General features: G+C 45.4%; 1 protein-coding gene across 1 annotated transcript in view; it reads right to left on the bottom strand.

Moving 5' to 3' along the window:
* dnah9 (dynein, axonemal, heavy chain 9) overlaps positions 1–25,354 on the bottom strand; it is a 187,644-nt gene that overhangs the window by 37,212 nt on the left and 125,078 nt on the right. The window contains exons 59-68 of the mRNA XM_074663038.1: positions 24,521–24,640; positions 20,776–20,964; positions 20,365–20,600; positions 20,165–20,287; positions 19,237–19,441; positions 9,720–9,884; positions 9,023–9,163; positions 8,048–8,218; positions 7,759–7,881; positions 2,862–3,055 (exon numbers count right to left, since the gene is read on the bottom strand). Coding sequence (XP_074519139.1) covers positions 2,862–3,055; positions 7,759–7,881; positions 8,048–8,218; positions 9,023–9,163; positions 9,720–9,884; positions 19,237–19,441; positions 20,165–20,287; positions 20,365–20,600; positions 20,776–20,964; positions 24,521–24,640 — 1,667 coding nt within the window. The remainder of the gene's footprint in view (positions 1–2,861; positions 3,056–7,758; positions 7,882–8,047; positions 8,219–9,022; positions 9,164–9,719; positions 9,885–19,236; positions 19,442–20,164; positions 20,288–20,364; positions 20,601–20,775; positions 20,965–24,520; positions 24,641–25,354) is intronic.

Raw genomic sequence — 25,354 nt, 5'->3', positions numbered from 1 at the left:
CCTGTTCTGGGTGTTGTTTGGCCTAACTGCTCCTCCCTCCAGTGTGATCACATCGGCTGTGTTGATTGGTCTATGTATCTATGATTGTCTAATCTGGCAGGGTGACCATTACTAAACGAGCTTCTCTGAGAAGAAATAAAGAAAATCAGACTAGCTCCCCTTAAAAAACCCTTCTATCTCCTGACTCTGCTGGCGTCTCATGTGACTTGTGAACCATGCAGAGGTCGTAAACAAATGGCGTGCTAAGGGAGGAGAGGAGACAGTCGTCAGAGAGAGCTTCTCGGGTCACAGATGGAGACAGACAGGCTGACACACCTGCAGGCCACTCTTTGGCAGCCGAGCTAAGTAGGCTAACATAACTTCCATTGTTGGAGGCTCTTCTCTTTGACAGCCAGTTTTTCACCCTCCGCTCGCTCTGACCTTTCTGAACAGCCTTAAACACTTCAGCCCCGCGTCCAGGTCAAACGTCACGTCTGATAAACCTCTCGTCCCCTCCTCTCAGGACATTCCTCTCTGGGTTCTTCAGCGTTACACAAACCGCCTGTCACATTACAGTGGTTCTGTCATGAGTTCAGGGCTGAACAAGCTGATGAAGTTGGTTAGATGTAACTAACGGTTTGAGCTCAGCTCTCTGAAGTCAGAGTCAGGTTTACCATATGAGTCAGGGTGTGGACTTCTGTCTGTGTCCCGGTCTCTGTCTGTGTCTGAAGTTTGGGTTTTAATCAACTGGGCCTGTATGCATGTCCGGCCATTAAAGGGAACCCTGGCTACCAGAACGTCATTTTCCTAAACGATCAGAGTTTTTACCAGCTACATAAGAACGATAATAAAATCTTTCAAAATATCTTAGTTTGTATAAAATTTGAAAAAATATTTTCACTCGTAGGTCGCCATTGTTGTTTACGCCCCAATGACGTCTGGGTAGTGAAGTCATATGGTTGCACCAGTTTCAATCTCATATAGGATTTAACCTCACAACGCAAAGTCATGTCGTCTGTTCAACCATTTCAGTTTGAACCCGAGAGAGACATAAGTGAAAATGATAGTACTGAAAACAGACAACCAAAGGAACTTCAAAATGAAGACAAACGAGGACGCGAAGAGGCGAGAGCCGGCCAATGTCGCTGGTGTGCTTGCAGCTGCTGCGTTGCTATGTCAACAGAGAGGGAGAGCATCTGCTGTAAGGAGGTTCACTTTCTGTCATCAGCTGTTCAAGGTGACAATATCTAACTGTCCTTTGATTAAATCAATTCTATCAAAAATAATTTCAGTCACTAGAATCCTCCGCTGTTGTGTTTTTTACATGAGGATGACTGACGACTTGATGTTGTCCAATGGAAGTTGTTTACGCCCACAAGCAATTTCCCACAACTTCCTTCTTTTCTTGTCTTTTGGGAAGCTGTGCAGACTAACATCAGTCTCCTTGTTTCCTTTCGACTGAAAAGTGCACCCAAAAGCAGCACAATGTGGCATTATAATCGTTTTTCTTGCACTTGAAACCTAGTGACTTAGGCGACTGGTAGTGAGTAAACAGGGATATCCAGACGCTCAGCATCAAGCAACCGATCTACGTCATCAACCAAGAATAAAACAATGGCTGCGCCGGTAGGATAGAACAGTGTTTTAAACTGTATTTTTTTGAAAGAAAAAACAATTCTTTATGTCTTTTAACAACAAAATCTTGTTTGAGACAAGAATTTAAGCATTTTTATGCCTATTAGTCCTTACAGTCGGGGTTCCTTTTAAACAAAGGGACCACCAGTCTTTACGTTCTGTTATGGAACAGTCTGTTTGGCTGCAGCGTTAGCCACATGCATGACTGCAAATAATCGTCCAGTTAACTAATTACACCATGAAAGAGACACAGGTGCAGATTACGTCATAATTAAGGGGAACCTCCTGGAAAACCCCATCAAACAAAGTCAAACTGTGCATGTCTACCACTCAGTAACGTCAATAAACCTGGTGAGCGGTAACTGTTTGAGAGAAGATCAAGAAAAACATTTTTCAGCTGCAGAAATGGAGACTGTAGCTGCTATCAGAGAGACAATCAGATAAACAAAGAGAAAGAGAAAGTTTGGTGACCTTGAACAGAGTAAATGCGTTCAGTGTTTTTTTGAGGGCACTAGAAAACCTCAATAATAAAATCAGTAATATGAAAGCTGCTTTGAGGAACAAGTACTGCAGCAATGCCCCAGTAGCTTAATAAATAACTCTTAAAGACATTTCAACACACACACACATCTTGGAAGGAACCAGTCATATAAAAGTAATCATGATTAGTCACACATTTCCCTTGGGTTTAACAAAATCAAAAGAGACAATTTATCTATCAAAATCTATATCAATATCTATTACAAATGATTTGAATTTTGTTTAGAGTAGTTCTGTCAAACGATTAAAATTTTGAATCAGATTAATCACAGGCTTGCTGTGGATATTAATAGTTTGGATAAGCAAACAGACTCAGAAAAGGAGGAAATATTTTTGCCTTTAACGTGTTAACACCTTTAACAGTTCATGTTAACAAAACAACTCTATGCTTCTTGATGGAGCCTCCAGCAATATATCCTGAGAGGCAACTTACAAACCCTTCGTAGAAACCCTGTCCTCCATGATATTTATGGCTCTGCAGTTTGTTGCAATCCATTATTTATTTATTGTACTCAAAATTACGTGGACAAACTGCCCAAAATACGTTGCCAGAGACATTTCAGGGAATTTGTGTCATTCTGCACAGCAGATGAGTTAATTGAGTTAATTTGTAATCAGATTAATCATGATGATGGGATTAATCTGATTAATGCTTTAACTTTGACAGCCTGAGACAGGACAGATGTTGACAGAGCTGGGTCTCTCACCTGACGGCGTACGTCATGCGGTCTGGTCTCAGCGCTCTCATCATGCACAGTCTCTGCAGGGATGTTTTGTTCTTCCACTCCTGGGGGAATTTCTCCCTCTCTGGACACTCAGACTCTGCAAACTTCTTCCAGCGTTTGGCCGAGCCCTCGATGTCCCGGTCCAGGTTCCTGAACTCATCCATGGAGCACAGGGACTGTTGAGTTCAGAGGGAGATGGAAAAGAGATGAGAACTGGTTTTCACTAAGTGCTGCTGCTCTGTGATCAGTGATGCACGTGAAAGTTTTTGACCACTTCACAAACATTTTACAATACGCAGCAGAACGGATAACTTTGTTTGTAGAAGTTGGAGTGCTTATCTCTCCTCAGGCCTCTGTAAATAATATTTATTCAAAGAGAAACGCTGAGTAAACACCATCCTCTCTGAACGGGACAGGGGGCTGAATCTGCGTCTGCTGAGAGGGCTTCATTGTGACGCCCAGCTGACAGGAACCTTATCTCATCTGAGGAGAACGGCGGTGTCACGCCGTGCAGCCACGAGCGAGTACACTCACTGACAAGTACACATGCTCAGAGTGTGTGTGTGTGTGCTCTCCTGAAGCAGCATAGACTTCCTGCTCATTATTCCCCTGAAGTATGTCTAACACATTTAACTTTTACAGTAGTTTAGGCTGCAGATTGAGTCAAAGTTAATCCTGACTGTGTCTAAATCAGCCTTTATTGAACACCAATTAGTAATTCACTCAACATCTGGAATCTTTTCACACAGGTGATGAACAAACGTATCTCAGTTAGTTTATAAACCCCTTTGTAAAACTGATCAGGACAATCCATATCTTTAAAAAAATCTGGAGGATGCAAACCTCAGAGATTATCAAACCCAGATTAGCAGAGCTCTAAATGGACTTTGAGATAGAAAGGCGCCAACATCCACACAGATGGACTTTCAGGTCCAAAAACTGGTCATTGTTCCTTTAAAGTCTGGCCCGGAGCTTTCCATGAAGCTCTCCTGCAGCAGACACATCTGTTAATGCAGTCGATCTGTTTCCCTCCAGCCTCTTGGCCGACACGGGGAGAATCCAGGGGTCTCGAGGGATTCCTGCTCCTCTAACCTCACGGTGAAAGCCCAACAATCAGAGGATCTTATCCCGCTTAAAGCTTTCCAGCTGATTACACTTCCGACTGCGATAAGAAAATCGAGTGACAGGATTTGATTAGTGCAGCCTTAAACATCCACAGCAGGCGGGGAGCGGGCGGGAAAGGCCGTCTGCAAACCCTCAGCGGGTTTAGGTTAAGTTAATATTCCAGGCGGAGCAGATTGAAAAATTCATGAGGCTAAAAAAACTCTCTGCCGCCGGGCTCTGGTTTGCTGCTAAACAGATCTGACAAGAGAAGGAACCTCTGCTGCTCCTCGTCCACCGGGCCGCAGCGCCAGACGTCTGCTCCTTTAGGGGAGCTCTGGGTTTGGACTGCTGGCCTTTCAACGTTACAACGCAGCGGGGTCACTGAGTGGAGCCGGGCCCCTGAGAGCCGCCTGTGCTCACAGTAAAGGTTCGGGTGAAAAACAGACTTTAATGCAAATTTGTCCTCCAGAGAGCGTGCTGCTCAAATGACATCATACAAAGTTACTTCACCCACGGTGTGAAGGCTGCAGGAAAGAGGCAGTCCCTCACACACACCACAGGACGGAGAATTAGATCTTAAAATAGGCTGCAAAGACCAAAACCAAGTGTTTGTGTCTGGTTTTAGTAAAAATGTCTCATCATCATCATCATCATCACATCACATCACATCACTGCTGTCCATGCATCTCTTCACAGGCTCACTGTATGTTTTAGAATTGATTTTAAGACTTTACTGATCACTTTTAAAGTTCACTTCAGTCTTGCACCAAGCTCTATCACAGAAATGTTGAAGCCTTAAAAACCATCTTGAAGCCTGGGGTGGAGCTCTGCTGGTCACTCCAAAGTCAAGATTCCAATCAAAGGGAGAACAGGCTTCTTCTACCAGAGCCCCTCGCCTGTGGAATGACCTTCCTGAGGAGATTATGCTGGCAGAGTCAGGTAACACCTTTTAAATCTCTTCTAATAACTCACTTTTACAGACTAGCTTCAACATCATATTACCCTTTTAACTTACTTTTTATTTGTTTTCCATTTGTGGTTGTTACGGCCCCAGCTGTATAGGTTCTGTTTGTGTGTGTTTGTGTGTTTCTTCCTCCTCCTCTTTACTCCTACAGGTGCAGCCCTGGGCCCTGTTCTACGAAGCAGGATTACTGCCTAGCGAGATAGCTTTGAGGATAGGTTCTGGATTCCCTGTTCTACGACACGGGAGCTAGGCGAGTCTCCATGGCAACCATAGACTCCTCCTTCTCCTGGGCAGGTTAGGTTCCAGATTGAACTCGCAGACTATAAAAACCCCGCCCACTGACCAATGAGCCCTCCAAAAAAATGGCTTGTCCGTTCCAAGAGGATCCCGCGGACATCAGAGCTTGCATTGTCCAAGGAGCACTCTGGCGCGCGAGAGTTTTCAGGGACCGCACCGACCCACTCTCTTTTTCGAATGACCACCTTTATGAAAGGTACCGGTTTTCCAGGGAGGGGTTGGTTGTACATGACACTTTCTACAGGTAGTTAAAAGGAATGAAGAACTGTCATTGCCGTAATAAGATCTTCAATGCCAACACTTCTGTTCCATGACAATATTTTATCGCCCGTATTAAAATGGTGACAGGAATTCATGTAGGGCTCATGTGGGCTAAATATCACAAAAAATGTAAACACGATAGGAATGAACAAATGAATAAATTCATCTAAGAAATAATTTAGGTATGTTGCATGTTACAGTAAAAGTGCATGGTGAACAGTGCTATTTCAGGATGATAATGGCACAAAAGATTATTTTTGCACTACGCTTACGCATTTAGACTGTCAGCAATTTTCTGCCAGCTGTCCTTCCGTGCTTTAGCAGCGGCGACAGTGCTGCTTTTAACGTTAATTACATGTTTCACCTCGTCATACTTCCTCATGATCACCTCCTGCTCCTCCTGTGTGAAGTATGCGCTCCTTATCTCTCCTGCTCTGACGCTCCAGACTGCTCCATGTTTGTGATTGGTCAGATGCAGCGGGCTCCGCCTTATTACGTGCACGTGCTCATTGCCAAGCTGGATCACTTATGAGGTTGATAACCAGCGTCGTAAAACCATGTAGCAAGACCACCGGCTACCGCGCTCAGTTCAGCGAGGTAGCTCCAAGGCTATCTCGCTAGACTGAACTTGCTTCGTAGAACAGGGCCCTGGCCTCCACTGCAGCTCCAGGTGATTGGGCTCACCTGGAGCTGCCTGCCAATCAGCAGGACCAGTATAGGAGCAGGAGGGAGGCAGCAGCTAGGAGTCTGTGGGTCCTCTGCTGCGGGCATGTGGGTGAGCTGTCTACAAAGAGGACTATGGATTCTGCTGAAAAAGTGGTTCAGCCTTGGTCTTCAGATTTTAGACTTTGTATTATTCAATTAAACATTGGTTCTACAGGTTTGGCTTCTAATTTTTTTAATGGTTCTGTTTTAATTGAAGCTTGTTTGCATTGTTCTATTATTTTGTAAATAAATCCTTTCCATTTACTGACCTTCAATTCCCTCCCTCTTTTGTCCTGGGTCCTATTCTACCCCTCCCCATTTATCACACCCTTAAACACCTTTGGGGTCATAACAGTTGTCTATTCTTTATAAGTGTTTTCTTTTTCATGTATTAATTTATTGCATTTGTAGGACTCAAGTGGCAACCTCTGGTCTAAGACTATGAGACAAAGCTGAAGTGCTAAAATCTGCTGTTTCTCCAGTTTCATCTTGAGGCTGGCTCTGGAAGTAAAGGAAGTGTCATACACATACACAGCTGTTTTCAAAGCAAAAATTAACCCATTCACTGCCGGGTTGAAAAACGTCTCCTGTCTGAATTAACAATTTCTCTATCAGCACACACTGTACGGGGGGTGAATTTTTTTCTAACTCGGTGGTTCAGAGGAAATTAAGATCATAAGCTCGCCCAATCAGAGGCCCAGCAGACGCCCTATAGCTGTACTCGAAGCCCCCGTCACTTCCAATATGACTGTGACCACAGATGTGCTTCAAAAATCCATTTTAGAAACAAGCAGGAAGACTACATGCATTTATTAAACAGTCTATGGTAGGAGTTTGTGTGTGTATGTGTGTGTGAGTGTGTGTGTGTGTTTGTGTGTGTGAGTATGTGTATATGTGCATGTTCATACACACACTCTATTTTTATGCTCTTAATTATTTGCTTGGTTGGTAGATGTTTTTATTTCTTCTGTCTCTCTCACAGCCCCTCCCCCTCTCCTCACCTGATGTGATGATGTCATTTCCTTTTCTCGTCTTTTATCTTGGTCTGTATAACAGCTCACTCACCTTCAGCCTCACTCAGCCTAATATCAAATTCTCAGATTCTCCGCCATGTTAATCCATCAAAGCACCTCTTAAACAAAGGTGCTACATAAATATATGAATGAATTGTTAGAATTTTCTTTATTGGACTTTATATTCCCCACATTCAGCTGACATTTGGGAAAAATGTCTCGTTCTAAAATATGAAATGTGTGAAACAACTCAATGCAGGCAGTCCAGGCTCAGTGTTTGTCTCGTTATGTGGCCCCTGCTGTTCGGTTCAACCACTCAGACTTCACACCAATATTTTTAACTGACTTTAGGAGGAAAAACTCTCATGATGGAAAGTTCTGTTAGTTCCAGGAGGGTTTTTTTTTTAATTTGTGACTCTGGCCAGAGATATTTTTGATGTTTTGGTCTTCATTGAGGAGGAATTTCAGCCTCAGCTTCTTTCTGATTTCATCTCATTTCTCATTCCAGCAGCAGTAAGCATACAGGTCTATGTACCTTGATCCCTCCCCACGAGTGGCTGGACAGGAAATCCACAGGTGATGTTACGCCTGGTTGGACTGGGTACCTCAGGAGGAAGTCCAGCTCTGCAGGGTTGATTTCTTTATTCATCAGCAGGATCTGAGGACAAAACAAACAGGACTGAGTCTGAAAAGTTGTTCACATCTCCTCTCCGCTTGATTAGACCCTAACAGGACGGACGGTCTCAGGACGGCCGGTCTCGGGAGCGACTGATTCCTGTTCTGAAAACAACCCAAGCAGAAGATGAACCCGGCCCTGTTCTTACCTGGAAGGCCAGCTGAGCGATATACGTGAGCTTGTCACACTCAAACAGGCCTCTGGTGGTGTACTGGAACACCGAGGAGGTGATGCTGTCGATGAGGTTAGACACCCGCTGCTTCAGAGCCTCACCCGGCTCTGCCTTCAGGACCGCTTTCTGGAAGACCACGCTGAAGGCCTGAGGAGAGACGGGACAACACTGAAATATGTCTCTGACGTCAACGTGTGAAAGTGAAGGAACAAAACTGATGAAGCTGTTTACCAACAGGATGAAACAAGCCCAGAGGTATGAAGATAATAAAGATGAAGACAGAGGACAGAATGCTGTGTCATCATGACCACATCAGAGCGAGGTCTCCTCATGTCCTGTGCTGTGGTTACCTTCAGCTGCGGAGCGTTAACACTCAGCATGCAGCCCGTCTCACCTTGTTGCACAAATCAACGTGTGCAGGTATGAATCTGATACCTGACAGCTCATCTCTTTTCTAACTGCTCTGTAATTCTTTAAAACACATTTTCAGGAGTGCAAATTGAAATGTCAGAGAGGAAATGGAACGGTGGTTATTTCCTCCTCTGTGCTGTCATTTCTGTCATTTAGCAGCGTCACACTCTGCTCCAACACACATTATACTCTCCCTCATTTCATTCACAAGGTCAGAGGTGTTTATTTTCTCTGAATGTGTTTTTATTTGATTATACTGTGAGGGGACTCGGGCCGGGGCAGCTACCTGCAGAGAGAGGAGTGATTGGAAACCATATCTCAGACCGCCTCCTCTCGGCGCGCGCCGCCTGACAATATGAGAGACATTACGCTCTACATAAGCACATTAGGGAGCCACAAACACAATAACAGCGGGGCAAAGAGCATAAAACACAGAGAGCAAATGAAAGAAGGAGGGCTGGAGCAGAGGAGAGGGAAAGAGGGGTCTCAGTGAGGGCCCAGGAGGCGGCCAGGAAACATGGCGTGTCAATAGGCGGCTACCTTCAGAGAGAACTGGTACATGGGGTGGATTTTATTGAGGTCGTTCATTATGAAGTACAATAAGGAAGCCCGCGCCGCTGCCGGTCTGTAGTGCTCCCGAGCCTCGTTGAGTTTAGCCTCTGTCACCTTGGCTTCTTTCACCTACAGTAAAGACATCACAGACACAATCAGACTCACTCAGGATTCATCAATCAGACGCTGGAGCTGCACCGTCGCCATAAAACACCCTCCAGTGAAGAGCACATATTCCAATTTCACGGCTGCAGACGGAATGTTCTCTCAGTGTGAGCAACATGACAATTAAAAGCTGGTAATTATACGAAAGTCTGAACATCTGCAGAGGCAGCGCTCCTCTCCTCTCACATCAGCACGCCCAGCTTCCTCAGGAGGGCTCTGAAGTATCAGGGAGGCTCTGCCAGCAGAGACGCTCAGGTGTAATGATCGGGTTTTTACCGACAGGAGAGGAGAGGAGCTGAGAGAAGATATGGCAGAGATGTGAGATAACAGACTGAAAATGACTGCCTGATCACTCTGTTCTCCACAACACAGAGACGTATTTACAGGATGCACTCATGGGAAGGGGTTAGTTTATACCTCAGCACATGACTGCAGGCCAGAGATCCTGCAAACTCAAACGACCTCAGAAGTATCAGAATATAGGAACAATTATACAACCGTGAAAAGAAAAAAACAGGACCTTCTCTTCGATCTCAGCCGCAGTTCGTTTGGTCGTCTCCAGGTTCTCCACCAGCTCGGTGTCTCCCAGGAAGTTTCCAGAAGCAGCAGACAAACGGGACAGCAGGTTGTCCTCCAGAGTCTTCAGGGTGATCTTGAATCCGTTCTGCTGCTTAGTCAGGTCGGACTGAAACGAAAAAAAAAAACATTGTACGATTACTTTTTATAATAATATAAATCAGATTTATAAGGTGCTTTAAGGTACTCAACAACATTTTACAAATCAGGTCAGGTTCTTGTTCTTGAATGAGATCTTGAAAGGGGGTTTGAGCTGATTTTGAAAGAGAGGAGTAAGTCTGAATTGGGGGTGTCTGAAAGAAGACAGCCCCAGAGGTTTGGGGCAGCAATGGACAATGCTCTGTTGCCAATGGTATGGTGCTTGGTCCTGGTGACGGAGGTCAGGAGGATGGAGATCTGGGATGGCAGGTGAAAGAATGATGTTGGAGGAGGTCTTCCAGGTATGAGGAAGGAGAGCTCCTTAGGTGATGAGAAGGATCTTAAAGATGAATGGGTGCTGAATGGGAGCTATTGAAGGTGCAGAAGGATGGGTGTGATGTGTTCATGGAGGGGTGGTGGTGGTGGTCCAGTCTTGTGGTTATAAAGCATGACTAAGTGTTTCAGCAGTAGAGAAGGAGAGGATGGAGTGAAAGCATGAAATGTTGCAGAGGTGGAAGATGGATGTTTGGGTGAAGTTCTTGATTTGTGATATGAAGGAGAGTGGGATCCAGGATGATGCTGATGATTTGAAAAGGGGGGGCTATATGTCCATCAAGGTTGAGAGAAAAGCCACAGGAAGATTGGAGGTGGGGTTTCAGACCAATGTGCTCAGTCTAACTGCAGTTGAGTTTAAGGAAGTCACTCTTCATCCAGGTTGAGGCAGTTAGTGATGGTGGACAGAATGGAGGGAGTGATGGTTTTGGTGGAGATGTACATTTGGGTATGGTTTGTCTAACAGTGAAAATGTAGTCAGGGATGGCATTTGATGTGACCAAGGTGTAGCATGTCCAGGGTAAACAGAAGGGGACCCAAGCACTGAGCCTTGGGGGACACCATGCGTTACTGGGGTGGTATGGGATTTGCAGTTATCGATGGACATGAAGTGAAATATGTCAGAGGTAGGATTTGAACCAAGAGTGCTGAGCCTGTAATGCCAACGCATGACTGCAGGCGATTGATGAGTATGGAGTGGCTGATGGTGTCAAAGGCAGTGCTGAGGTGGAGTAGGAGGAGGAAACTGAGGGAGCCGGAGCCAGAGGGGAGTAGTTCATCTGTGACCTTAAGTAGAGCATTTTCTGTACTGTAGTGGGATCATTTTTAACAATTGTTGACTTAATGGGCTGTAAATGTTGAAGTCTGATCTGTGACACTCTGGTGTTAAAAGCTGAGCTTGTATCCAACAAACGTACAAACCTCCAAACAGACAGAGGCAGAGGGAGACACAGACCTGTTGGAGCCGTTTCTGGTTCCAAACCCTCTTTCTGTAACACTGTCAGACACTCTGAAACAAAGTCTTTGGTTTGTTTGAGACCAGATTAAGAGACCAGGTTTCCCTGAACACTGACTCTCTCTCAGACACACTCTACTTGTCTGCTGCTCTTTATCTGTGTAATCTGTGTAGACGATATTAGAGGTGTGGGTCAATGAGAGGACATGAAAACTGAAGGACGACTCAAAGGCAGAAAGAATCGATAGACTCTGGATCAGCTCCCAGGAACCACGGGGGCGCTGTGGGGCAGATTAACCAGCCTCCATCTGGTGAGCGACATCAAACCTCTGCCAGCCAAGAATCAGTCGATGAGGAGAGACTTTTAATCAGGGCGAGAGGAGGAGGAAGCTTTGATAATAAACTACAAACACACACACAAACACACCAACACACATACACATGTGCACAGGCTCTGGTAGCATTCCATCAGTGAGAGGCTTCCTTACACATTCTTCTATCTGCAGTGAGTCTCCTGCTGCATGGGGAGCTGAGATGTCATAACGCAGGTTTGTGGCCCTCCTGCTTTTGCTCTCCACGCAGACACCAAGGCCTCAACAGACACAAACTGAAACTACAACCCTTCTAAAAGCTACACCTGGACCTCTTCCTTTAGATCCTGTCTTTAATGTTTGATTTGGAAACAGAGAGTGGTAAAAACCCGATGACCTCCTGGTGAAATGTTCTTATGGTACTCGTCTCTGAAACAGCTGTTAGGAAATGTAAAATCCTCCAACAGAAACTCAGACAGAATGCAGAGTCCTGCGTACTGACACACACAGACTCTCTCCCTCACCGTATGGATTAACGCCTCCCCTCCTCTAATAAAGCTTGAACTCAAACACTCTTTGTTCTGACAGGAAAAAAAGCGTCAGAAGGAAACTTTCACTTTTCAAAGCGTCTGAGCGGCGTGAGAGAACAAAGTCGACGGGGTTACTTCTCTTTATTGCTTCATCCTACTTTGTCCTTCATTAGCCGGTTGTAGCTGCTTGTTTCTGCTCGATAATGACTTTGCTTTATTGAAGTTTCCTTTAATAGAAGCCTCTGTGACCTTTGGATTGTTGTAATTACAGGAGGGCGGTTTGTTGGGAGATTTGCCGACTCCACTGTTGTCGTCGGCTGAGGGTGGTGGAAGGTTTGTGAGTGGCGTGATCCCTGATAGGCAGAGGTAATAAGATTTCTGCACAGCTGTTTCCGCCCCCGCGTGTATAATCACAGGAGGGAGGAGGAGCTGCTCCTCCCTCCTGTGGCGTAACGCTCCCCTGACAGGAGACAGGCTGAGCTCAGATGGAGGAGATGGTTGAGGATATCACTGCTCGGTCTCTGTCTTTACGACGGTGCGTCCTGTAGCTGTTATGAGAGGATCTTTACACCACAGTTAAACTAACTGAGCCTCTGCCTTGTTAAACCTCACACTCAGTTTCACCCACAGCTGAAACGCTCTCCTCTGAGCTGCTGATTGCTCTTCATGTATTTATTGATGCCTCAGACTCAGTTATAAAGCCTTTATAAGAAGTTTATAGAACAGTGAACCAACTGAACACATCCAGGACAAGAGGCCTGACTCCAGCTGTCGTCACATACCTGAGGAACCAGCCCAGGTGAGGTCTGCGTGGGGGAAGCATGGATTATACTTTCCTCTGACAGACCTTTAACCACTTACATCATCATACTTTAAACTCTAGATAAAGCTGTGATCAGCATAAAAAAATGTCTGGTTGTGCCGTGGTTAGCTGTCAGAAACGATACAACATCATGGAGTCAACTTTTTCCCAGTTCTGACTGTTACAGACTTACAGGTGTTTAGGAGCAAAGCGTGACCGTGCAAACTGGAGACTCTCAGCTGAACATGTCAGTGATGGTTGAATGGCAGTCACCAGTTAACAGGGTCACACTTTACACTGAAACACCAGCAATGTTTGCAGCTGTGTTCTTAAAAGTATCTTTTTTTATCCAAACTTAGTTAACCAGGTTTAACCACAAAGAAAGAATATTAACCATTGATAATCTAAATCCAGCTGTTACTTTGTGTATTTAATGAAAAAGTTGGTTTGGGGCTGAGATTATGACCAAACATGGACCAAGTTAGTGACGTTAAGAGAAATTTGAATTAATGAGTTATGATCACGTCATTTCGACAGCCCTAGTTCTTAGTTCATTTTTGAAACTTTTGAACTTAGTTCATGGTCCAAAAAATGAACTAGTTCATGTTCATTTTTTTTATTGCTACAAGTTCTGTTGTTCAGTAGAGCCATCTATAATTAATCCATATCCCTTGAACTAATTCCCCAAATGCTGTACGATGGATAGTGCTGTAGTAGATCTGGCTTATGTAGCTGTAATCCACAGTGCTTGGCATCTCTCAACACCTCCCGTCACCTCTTGGTAACTGCCCTTTATCTCTCGGCATCTTTTACTGCCCCACAGCTCGTAAGCAGCCGTTCACTTCCCCAGAATGAACTTCTTGGTTAAAGTTTCTTTGCAGAGACCAGTAACCCAAAGCTTTTCTCACCCGCTCTGTTTTAGCCACATTGTTTACTATTATGATGCTAATGAATGCTAACAGTTAACCTCTTCTTACAGTCTGTGGAGTCAACAAACAGAAGCTAAACTCTCTGAAGTCTTTTCTGCAGACTGAGTTGACATCAAGCGTCAAGCCTGATGATCAGTGAGACAGACAGGTAAAAGAGGAGTTACAGGAGAATGATTCTTCCTCCAAGCTTCAAATCAAAGTGCTATGGACATAATACAAAGACTATGTCTCACTTTTACGACGTTCCTTAAATGTACCTGCAGTGACAGGCACACTGGACACCCAACGAGGATAAATGGAGCTGAAGACACAGAGCTTTAATGGTAACAGCAGCAAAAAAAAGGTCAAAGGTTAAATATGAAACAGACGCTGGGCCAGGAGCTGGTGGAGGTTTAGTTGCTGAAGCACACCAGGGGTTAAAACCATCGATGCAGACGAGAAAGATGTTTGGAGGAGAAGAGAATGTTTACAAGTAAGAGATTGAGCCAACAGGAGCTAACCAATCAGAGTCCACCACACACATTTTTATCTCATCAACAAAAACAAAAAAAAAAAATGCTCTTTGAGTTTCTCCATTACCAGTGAAGGATTTTCGCTCGTCTTCATCATGAAAAAAACTGTCATTTCATGATTTCTGTCTTGTAACATATTTTCGTTCTTTCTCTCCTGTTTTACTCTCTCCTCTCCCCCTCTGCCCTCAGTACTGAAACATAAAAAGTGCAGCAGAAAAAAGCCCCTCTGTCAGAACAGTAAAGGAAAAAATGATCTGATCGGTGGCATTTTAAGAAAGCGCTGACATGCCTGCACCCTGAGCAGAGAGAAAAGAGCAGAGCGGGTCTGAGTGGTGGACATTTAAACGGAGACGTTGGCCTGTGTGAGTCAACTGTGACCTTCAAACTCACCCAGACTCGCTGCTCCTGAGGGGAAAAACTATCCACGCTAAAACACTCCGACTGGACCCAGTAATGAGTCACTTTTTAACGATTCGCTCTCCTCCGGCACATTGTACTTGTAATTACCCTTGCTTGGGAAAAACAAACAATTAACCAGTCAGCAGAACAGCCTAATTGGGATTAAAATGAGATATTACATCTATCATTTTTTAGGCGAATGATTAGCGCGCCACGGAGCGGCCCTGTTAAGGTAATTTAGGAAGTTTTAGCTCTCATTAGGTGGAGCAAACACGGTGAGGAATGCACACATGCTCTCTTATATTTGCAGAGGGAGGTGCAGGGGAGGCGCAGAGGAGGGAAAGGTTGAAGACTGATCCCCGCGTGCCCTCTGCAAAAAGGCAACTTGACATTTTAAGCTCCTTAGGCCGTCTTTGGCTGGGCTAAACGAGAGCTCCTTCATGCCGGCGTCGTCTTACGGCTCAGTGGCGACGCTCACCTCATTAAAGCTTTAATGGCAGCAAGTCATGGAGAGGATGGAAACAGGTAGAGACAATTTGTGCTCCGCTATCAGCTGATTGTTATCAGGTCAAGTTGTTTACCGACAACAAAAAGCCGCTCAGCAGCTCATTCTGCAGCTCTTCAGCAGCTCCTTCTGCAGCGCTGTGTTGTGATAGGAAGGTGCCTGCCTCCCACCTTTAACTTTTACTGTTAATTAAAATGATAAGTGAGCTCCAGATCTTGTTTTTTCTCACCCTGCAATCTCAGTGAAATGCTAATTAAACAAGCTTCATTAAATCACATTTCTCTTCTTCTGTGTCGGATTTTGCTGAAGGGACACGGGGCTGAAAATAACCCTGGCATTTTCTTTTTTTCTCTCTGTGTTTATTAAAAATGCTGATTTGTTCGGTGGATGAAAGCCTACAGGTCTGAGTAAAGCGCTCCCCACAGAGGCCCAACGCAAACAAGGACACCTCCTGAAAACCATCAAAATGCAAATGGTGTTGGAGTAAACCCGGCCGGCCCGCTCACAGACTTCCCACGCTATCTGTGGTTGTGATCTCAGCCGTCAGCCAGACAAGTTCTCAACGGAAGACGCTTTTAATAATTCCTTTCCCCCTCTCGCTAACAAGAGCAGCTTTTAAGGAACACTGGAAGTGTGTCAATGCGTTGTCTAATTGCTGGTACAGTAGCGCCATCGGCCAATCCCTTTCAAACAGCTGACATGAAAAGAGCAGATTGTGGATGAGACGAGCGAGGCATCATTAGGCGCTGCGGCTTTGATCAGGAGAATTTTTACTTAATTACAAAGATTTACATTCACACCACGGACTGAACCCTGGATATCGTAACTATCTGCTGCTCATTACTCCTCCAGAGGAACCTGCTGGATGGAGCCTGGTCGCCCATTAGTTCTGAGTGGAGGTGACAGCTGAGCGCTCCAGCTGGTGACACTCCTCAGCCCAGCAGAGCGACGCCTCTCCCTGTCTTCAGCCCAGGGTCCAAGGTCCCAACAACAAAGAACATCAGAGAGCCACACACACCCTAAAGACGGCCCATCTGCCTGGGCTTTGATTGTGCAGAGGTGGATGTGTGAACAAGTCTGTGGAGGTGAAACTCATGGAGGAGAACATCCAAACACAGGCCCACAGTTTGAGGAGTGTGATGATGAATGGAGGAGTGTCAGAGGAGCAGAGCCGGGCTGCAGCGTCAGACCTTCCAGCCCTCAGAGATCCAAAACTCCATTTGAGTTTTCGATTCAGCGTGATTAGATTATTAGCTGGATGGCTGATTTTTCACAGATAAACACCAAAACAACCCGTGACATTAAAATATAACAAACTTCATCTTCTGTAATCATCTCTCCCCCTCCCTGAGACGATGATACTTCACATCAGTTTATGAGTCAGGAGCTGTGTGGAAGAGAAGCAGCAAACTGACTGATGTGTTTGTAACAACAAGACAAAACATATTGATTTCATTTAACTGAACTGAATGCTAATGCACGGGGTAGTTAATGTAAGAAATGACTTGTGAAGATGTTGCATTCAGAAAAACATCTCAACATCAATTAAAAAGGTTGATCACAGCAAAGAGACTGAACGGGCGACTCCACTGGCTGTAAAAAAAACAAAAACAAAAACAGTGTGTTGGTTTGACAGTCTGTAGGAAAACAAACTGACTCCTCAGTGGATTTATTTATTCAGTGTATACCTAGAGAAAATCTCTGTCTCTGTTCAGCTGAAACACTCAGGTATCAGGATCTCCTTCGTAGGCTGTGTTCAGTGTTTTGATCGTGTTTTCTATCAGCCATGGTGACGGTAAAAAGGAAAAACAAATAAAGAAACTTTAGTTTACGTCCAGGTAACGTTTCCGTGAGGAAAAAAGCTCTAGAGCTCTGTTTCTATGATGTGTTAGAGTTTTTAACGCACCTGGAAACTTTAAGTAATGTGGATTTTCAATTCTGTCTTTCACGTTGGATAAATATTCCTAAGGTACACAAATTCCAGCCCTATTACTTATGATTCCACCATTTTGGATTTACTCAGACTTTTCATCCACTTTCTACTTTGAAACAATGAAGAGAAGTCTGGTTGGAGGGACTGTTGGATGGAGAAACCTATAAACACCTTTATGCATGAAGCTTTCAGTTCCACTCAGCAATGTGTGGTCTCAGTGTGTAGCTCACTGCCTGTATGCTTTGTGCATCAGAGCAGCTGCTTGCTTCTTAATCTTGCTGATATTCTTTTTTCAGTTTAATATACAAATGTTTTTGAGTTAATGTGTTGAGTATTGAAAGTTCTGCTGCCTCTTGGTCAGGGATTTTATATCTCAATAAGTTTTTACCTGGTTAGAGATGGTATGTAAGGATCTGTTTTAATCGGACTGCCTCGCCACCTTCTGGCCTGGAGTCTCACACACACTGTTGTAAATTACTTTTAGGGAGATGTGTTTGTTTAGGAATTAAATGGAGATTGGATAGAAACATATTTTCTTTGTTCAAGACAACTTTTAACTTGATACCACACGCAGAGGTAAGGTATTTATCAGTACAGCTTTGTAGCGCTATGGTTTGAAACATGACATCAGGCAAATATTGTAGTAGATGGCTATATGTAGTGCTACTGGCAGCCCTGTGCTCTGACGTATCTGTAGGCTAACGTAACAACAAGTAAACACTATCAGTTTGAATGTAGTTTAGTAGCTGTCTATATGTAGCGCAGCCGACAGCCCGGTGCTCTAAGACATGTCTGTAATGTGTAACATCAGTAAATTCTGGTTCTGTCCTGCCAGTCATCTACCAAGCAGAGCTAACGTAACCTCACTCTTCATTTTATTTATAGACTCCCAAGTATGAACAGACCACTGCAGAATAACTGCTGACTGTGGGTTGAAATGAACACTAGCACAAACAACTTAGCCCTTTTAGCCTTTAGCTCGTGTTCTATCTCTCTCCAGTTTATCTTTCTTCTGCTCTTCTGTCCTTTTTCTGTCTGACAGTTAGGCTCCAGTGTCCACCATCACTACAAAATTAATCACAGAAATCGTTTTCAGCAGAGAAAAACATAGATCTCTCTTCTCTTTGCTAAACTTCATCAGTTGGTGTGCTGTTGTCATAGATAAATTAAAGATTAATATTGGTGCTGATAATCTCATTTTAAAGTGTGGATTAGGATCAGGTATATATCTGGAAGGGAGACTTTTTCAACATCACTTGGAAACTCCTCACAGCCCCTTTAACTAAATATATATATATTTATTTTAAATAATGCAGCTCAATCAAATGCTTCCCTATTTTAGTTGGTGTATTCGTTGCACCTGTGTGTAGGATGCAGCTCACCTTTTAAATGTAAAAAAAATGAAGGGTGCAGAACTGTGTAATATTTGTGCTTTTGTTTCAGCAGGAACTGTGTGACTCTGCAGCAAAAACAGCCTCTGTTTCCTGTTTCATGTACAAAGTAAAAAACTATTTCACGCATTTCTGTGTGACAATTTGAGGTGGAACCAATCCATGCAACCTGAACCCAGAGGCACCCATCCACAGCTACACACACACACACACACACACACACACACACACACACACACACACACACACACACACACACACACACACACACACACACACACACACACACACACACACAGCAGAGTCCTTGTCTCCCTAAGTGAGGGACCCAGAGCCCGTAATTATCACACATCCACTTAGTTTCAGGGAATCAAAGGCAGCAGCTGATTGTTTTGAATCAAAGCCCTGGACCTGCAGCCTCTTCTGATGTTTAAAGACAGACGCTGCTTTCCGTCCGACGTGAAGCGTTAAAACCGATAATGACGAGCGAGAGCGCTCCACCCGGCTCCTGGAGGCCCCTGACTCCTCTGACTGTTTCTTTTAATTACTGCTGCTCAGAGGAGATGTTAGGAGAGGAGCGCTGAGGACTCAGACGCGCAGCGGCTGTTTGTTCTTTGACAGATCCTGCTTTCATGTCTGCTCAGGTTCACTTTTACATTCCTCAGACATGAAAAGAAAAAGCCTCTTTGTTGTGGAAGTGCTGCATCAGGTGCTGTTTCTCACCTTCAGCTGCTCCAGGTCAGGTCTCTCCATGCTGACCACGGCGGCCAGCAGCTGGTCCTCCAAACCGTCTCTGGTCACGGTGAAGTTGATGAGGGTGCACTGGGCCTGCAGCTCAGGCTGGTAATGGGGGCTGGCCAGCTTGGTGTGGAGGATGAGGCGGAAACTTGGATTGTACTCACACTCCTTGTCTCCGATCTTTATGCACCTGTTTGGACAAACAAGACGACAAGAAGAAGAGCTAATGCTGACAGCAGAGTCCTCATTAGCAGCTCAGCACTCACAACCCGTCTCTAACTAAAACTGTCTCACATCCTCCTGTTTGTGTCTGGTACAGCTCCCAGTGGACGCCATGTCACGATTATTTAAGTACAAAGCTCCTCTTATCCACAAACTTCTCCTCATCTACTAATCGCAGAGAAAACAGGAAACTAACAACCTGTTATTCTGTCTCTGACTTTCCCCAAAGACACATAAATCTTTAAAACCCCTCACAAATGCACTGCATCATCTCTAAACAGAAGAAGAAAAGCTCCAAAGTCCTTGAATGAGCTGGCTGCTGTTGTTTGAAGCAGAGGTCACTGAGACAGGAGCAAAGAGAGCACTCTGCAGGTTTTCAGTCCTGGATTCGAACAGTGCTGGAGCAAACACTGTGCTCCTTCACTGCTTACACGTTAGAACGTCTCTGAAAGTAAAACAGGAAGGTGTCAGGTCCCTCTCCTCTGACCTGACAGGGTTCACGAAGCAGACACACTCTACTTTAAAGACGAGCTTCTCCTGTTTTTACTCTTCGCCAAAAACCTCAAACCTGTTGACTCCAGGTCTGGATCCTCTCATCATGAGTTCAAACACTGCATGTTTGAACATTTCTAAGACAAATCAGCTTCAACAATCAGCTCAGACTCCTTTAAGGGATCATTGCGTCAGTTACCTGCCCTTCTTTATGGTTTCTCTTCCCAGCAGAGGCCCAAGAACAGGATCCAGAGTTTCCTCCAAGTTCTCAATCAGCACCACGTCCCCCTCTGCCAGGGCCATCTCCACAGCATCCAGGTACCTGTCAGACCAGAACATCAGGATCCCAGATCTTCTCCATAAGTAATGACGAGCTAACGTCAACACAGACGTTCTTACCCTTTCTGTCCGATGCGGATCACACGCAGACCCTCCCCGTATTTGTTTTTGATCCACTTGATGCCCTGCAGCTGGGGGTCCACCATGAGGGGCCAGCGCTGGCAGGAGGTGAGGATGGTGGCGTTCTCAGTGGACATCCTGTCAGCAGGCAGACCCTCATTCTGCCACGCTGCAATGTCGGCGTCATCGGTCAGCATGGTCAGAGGGTCGAGGTCAGGGGTCACCGGGATGGGGACCTTTAAGACGAGAAAGGAGGAGGAAGAGGAGCCTGAAGCTTCACTGAGTTATGAAGAGGGTTTTTAGATTTTGATGCTGAAGATCAAACTGCAGATGTTACAGACGTGTCAGGGTGAAATACTCCTTTAAAAAGAATGAATAATAAAGAGACTGTGTCATGTCAGGGTCTCCCACCTTGAGCTGAGACAGGTAGGGCCTCCAGGTGTCGTCCATCAGCTGCAGCCTGTAGCGTTTGGTGAAGTATCCCAGGTAAGAGATGAAGGCGGTGATGAGGAGGACGTCCCCACACAGACTCCTCTCCTGCTTCCTGAAGTTTTCCACGGACTCGGCCCAGCGGACGTTCTCTGAGGCTAACCCTCCAACCTGAAAGACGCAGACAGACACTTAGTGTGTTTCCTCCACGGGCGTCCCAAACCCCAACTCATATAAAGTCTAAATTAATCCAAAGCTGCTGTTATCCATACAGCACCAGGAAATATCCACACACGCCGCGCTGCTGCCTCCCAGTCCTGTTTTATCAAGGCTTCATATCCTTTATCACCTCTCTGCTCGTGGACCAGCAGCTCTTTACTGCGGCGATGACCTGATTTCCCTTTAGGGATCAGTAAAGTTTACCTCCACATCTAATCTCTTTCAAAGTTTGGAGGCAGGGCGCTCTGATCCGGACGCTAACTTTTCAGCATAAAACACGGCCGCAGCTAGCACTTCAGCAAGTTGACTGCATTTGCATTGATATTAGAGACGGCTCAACCTCGCGTCCGTTTGTTGCTCCTGTCAGGCCTTTTCAAATCCTCCTCTGAATAATTTACATTAACATACTAACAGTGTCAACACTCATCTTTTTGTTGTGCTGCTGTCAGCAGGAGATTTACACACATTTACACAGCCGCAGATGATGTGGGGATTTATGTATATGCGAGGTGTGTGCGTGTGTGTGTAAACATAAGAGTTGTGCTCCTAAGGAAAGACAAAAAGGCTCAAACATGCAAAAATAAAGCAGGGATTGAGGACGGCTGAGTATAAATCAGAAACTTATAATAAAAGCAGAGCCTGGGGGTGAGAGCGAGTGAAACAAAGCAGCAGAGCCTCAAACTGCTCAGATCCTGATGAGCACACTCCTCAGCTGGCTGCAGAAACACACACTGAACGCTCCCAGCTCCAAGAGATGATGCTCCTCCTCATGAGGCAGAAGTCCACCATAAAACAGCGTGACACAGTCAACTTTTGGTCTGAGTGAGACAAAGCTGGCAGAGTCAGGGTCAGTACATAAAACAACTAAAGTCTTTGTGTCTTTACTCACACTCCGCAGTGTGTGTATTAGCTTACATTCATGCTATGAATCCCTAATTGACTGTGAAGACAAAGAACATCAAATATTTATCAGCTCTCTGGTTGTACACACTTTAAATTTTTAAGGGGAAGATGCTGCAGGAGACAAAGTGAAGAGTTCACTGAAGTCATCCAGATTCACCCCCAGGGACCAAAGCAGGAGAGGCCCAAAGTCCACAGCTGTCCAAGCTCTCACACACTAACAGGGAAGGGAACCAGGAGGACTATCTGACCTGCATGTGGATCTGGATTCCTACTGTTAAAAAACAGCCATGAGGCAACTCAGCCACACCTGTCTGCCCACATGAGGACTACACCTCAGCTGGAGCAGCTACATTAGGAGGTGTACTGACTGCTCACAGGTGTGTCTCATCCAGGAGCCACGGGTGAGGAAAGAGGACCGATTTGAGAGGAGGCATCAAAGAGGGACAGACAGCTTTGAGAGGAGCAGCTCCTCAGTAATCAGACTCAAACTATGGTCAGGCTCAAGAGGGATGAGGTCCAGGAGCCGTCACCGGCTACGTTTACACGCAGTCAAATTTCAGGTTAAGATCAATATTCTGCTTTCTGGAACGCGCTGCCCAAGTAGCTGCCTGCTGCAGCAGCTCTCTCTTCTTTGTCTTTTTCTTGAAATTTTTTGGTCTCTTTTTCGTCATCTTTGTATTTGGAGTGGATCATTACTTTGTATGGTTCATTGTTGGTCATGGACACCAAACTTTTTGTGTCTTCAGTGATATTTTTACTACTTTTCTCCTGTGTTTGTCTGGAGATCATACATGTAACCATGGCTGCATTGTTTACATGCGAAATTAGCTGTTAGCAGCCTGTAGCATGTCAGTGCTAACTAGTGTAGGGCTTGATGATTTCCCTCGAGCTGAGGAGGAGGAGGTGAGGACGATGTGCTGGTTCTCAGGTGTGAGGTGGGAGGTGACGACGTGGACCTGTCCTTCCATCCATCGTTGTTGGGAACGTGGGATCTAGCTCCAATAAGATGGACGAGCTAGCCGTGCTTGCCCAGCGGCAGAGGTACTGCCAGAGGGCAGAGTAGCATCATGCTATTCACAGACATGGCTGACGGAGCTGACATCGGACGCCGGCGCCACATTGGAGGAACTTTGCCTGCTGTGGGCAGACAGGATCCAGGAGACAGAGACTGAACAGACTGCTGGGGAGGCTCAGTCCTGGACCCTGTGGAGGTGGAGACTGGCTGAACTGGAGAGTGGTGGACGGGCTGTCGTCATCTATTTTCTTGTGGACCTTTTGCACTTTCTATACACTTTCTTATTTTTGTTTTCTTAAATGCTGCTGTGACTCCTGCTTTTCCCCTCGGGGATAAATAAAGTATTTTCTATTCTATTCTATTCAGAATAACGTATTCATATCTGTGAGCAAACATGGTTACTCCTGTTTATATGGTTTCCTGATCAAAACAACAACCCACTGAGAACTCCATGGCGCATTGTGCGTCTTTTTTGCTTCTTCTTCCTGTATCCAAGGCAACAGCAGCAGCAGCAGCACGGCAGACTTCCTGTACTCAAAAGACCATGATTCCTTGTGAACAGAACATGTGCAGAACACAAATGAATGTTCATTTGGATGGAGATCCTGATGTACGTAGACATGACAAATATTCAGGTTAGAAAAGGAGGAACCCAGGGGGGATTTTCAGGTTTTCAAAACCAGGAATATGAGCATATTCAGGTTTTGAAAAAGAGTTATTGGTGTTTACATGGCAGTATGAAAGGGTAAATGACTGTACATAAACACAGCCTGTGTGATTCTGAACACATTTGAGGCCAAGGAACTCCGGCCTACTTCAAGAAGAGGGAATCTGATCCACTTTTCTTTGACATCTACGAGGACTGGATGGTCTAGTTGGGTGTATATGTGGATGATGACCTAACACCACCATGAAGAACCAGCAGTGCCTCCTCTGCCTGAGAATCTTCATTTGGCCCAACCATTGCTGACCTTCTCCTCTTGCTGCTCTGTAGAGTCAGACTGAGCCTCTCTGGATCTGCTGGGTGTGCTAGCTGCTCTGCAGCCCCAAAGAAGGCCCTCCTGAGGGTCATTTAAACAGCACTAAGTATCGTGGGCTGCCCTCTTTCCTCCCTCAACAACACCTACAGCACACAGAGGAGCCTCAGAGGAGACATGGAGGTGACACAAAGGAGACGCAGGATTCCTACACACCTGTCCCCCAAATGGTCAGAGCAGTGTGAGGTGTAAGTGCAAGATGAGTGAATGTGCATGGTTTGTTTTTATTTGTGGGTTGTTTTCATGCTCAGGGTTAATTTTATCTGCTCATGCAGGAATCAGAAATCCTTTTGTAAGATTATCTGAACCATCTGAACAGCCATCATACTCTGCAGAGCTGTGTTTGTGCATGTCACTGATTGGTCAGTGTGTATGTTGGTTTGCAGCAAAATCACAATGATTTACGGAAGAGAAAAAGCACAGAGGCTCTGCAGAGATGCTCGGTTTCCATCCATGTGAGATAGCGGGTGGAATAATTTGTGACAGAGTGTGTATGTGTGGGTCTGTGTGTGTTAGTGTGTAGCAGACGTGACCCCTCGGCTGCCCTCCTCACCAGACGGTTGGCCAGGGAAATGGTGTGCGCCGTTGATTCCGCCTCCTGTTGGCACTTGAGCTTGTCCGCGGTGGCTTTCTCAAACTTGGCTGTCAACTTGGCCAGGTTCTCATTAAGGTCCTGATGGGGCACACACACACAGACACACACACATATACAGTGACACATACACACACACACAGGAACATTGGCACTTGTTAAGATACGTCTGGGTTCTGCAGAGGATCTTCAAAGCCAGAACAAAGAAAGGGGAGCGTGTGTAAAGTTGGTGAAAGTTCCTCACCATGGATTTCTTTGGCATATGGAAGCAATTAGCACAAGGACAAACAGGATTAATGGGAGAGAGGCTCACAGGTTCACTAGATTAGTCTGAGGGTTGCTAATTCCCTGGGCTCTGGAGCCTCTCTGTGCCCAGCGATCTGACTGAGGCTGAGGGATGACAGCAGAAGTCACGCTGGATCTTATTAAGACTCGTCACTCGTCACTCTGCAGGGTTTGATGTAAGCAGCATCCTGGGCACCGCGCTCTGCTGGGGCTCTCCGGCGCTCTCCGGCGCTCTGATGTACTGAATGTCAAATGCAGCTGAGAAACAATTATTTACAGCTGCTTTCATCGATGGGGTTTTTAGGTGGATGGATTCTGTTTTAGATTGATGAACTGTAAAAGCCTTTAATGGCTCTTACAGCAGCTCGCTATCGACGGGGAGCTGCTGGTTTCAGCTCCTGCCTCAGCTGTCACTCAAACCTGGGGAGCTGATCCTCACCCAGGTTTCTGATCCAGCTCGCAGCCTCTGGATGATGTTTTTATGTTGTTCCTGCAGCATCACGCTCTTTT

Source organism: Halichoeres trimaculatus, unplaced genomic scaffold, assembly GCF_033239565.1.
Source record: "Halichoeres trimaculatus isolate MK-OKI-2021-1 unplaced genomic scaffold, fHalTri1.1 fHalTri1_scaffold_23, whole genome shotgun sequence".
NCBI classification, from domain to species: Eukaryota; Metazoa; Chordata; class Actinopteri; order Labriformes; family Labridae; genus Halichoeres; species Halichoeres trimaculatus.
Note: the sequence above shows the minus strand (reverse complement) of the source record. Positions and strands in the feature narration are given on the sequence as shown.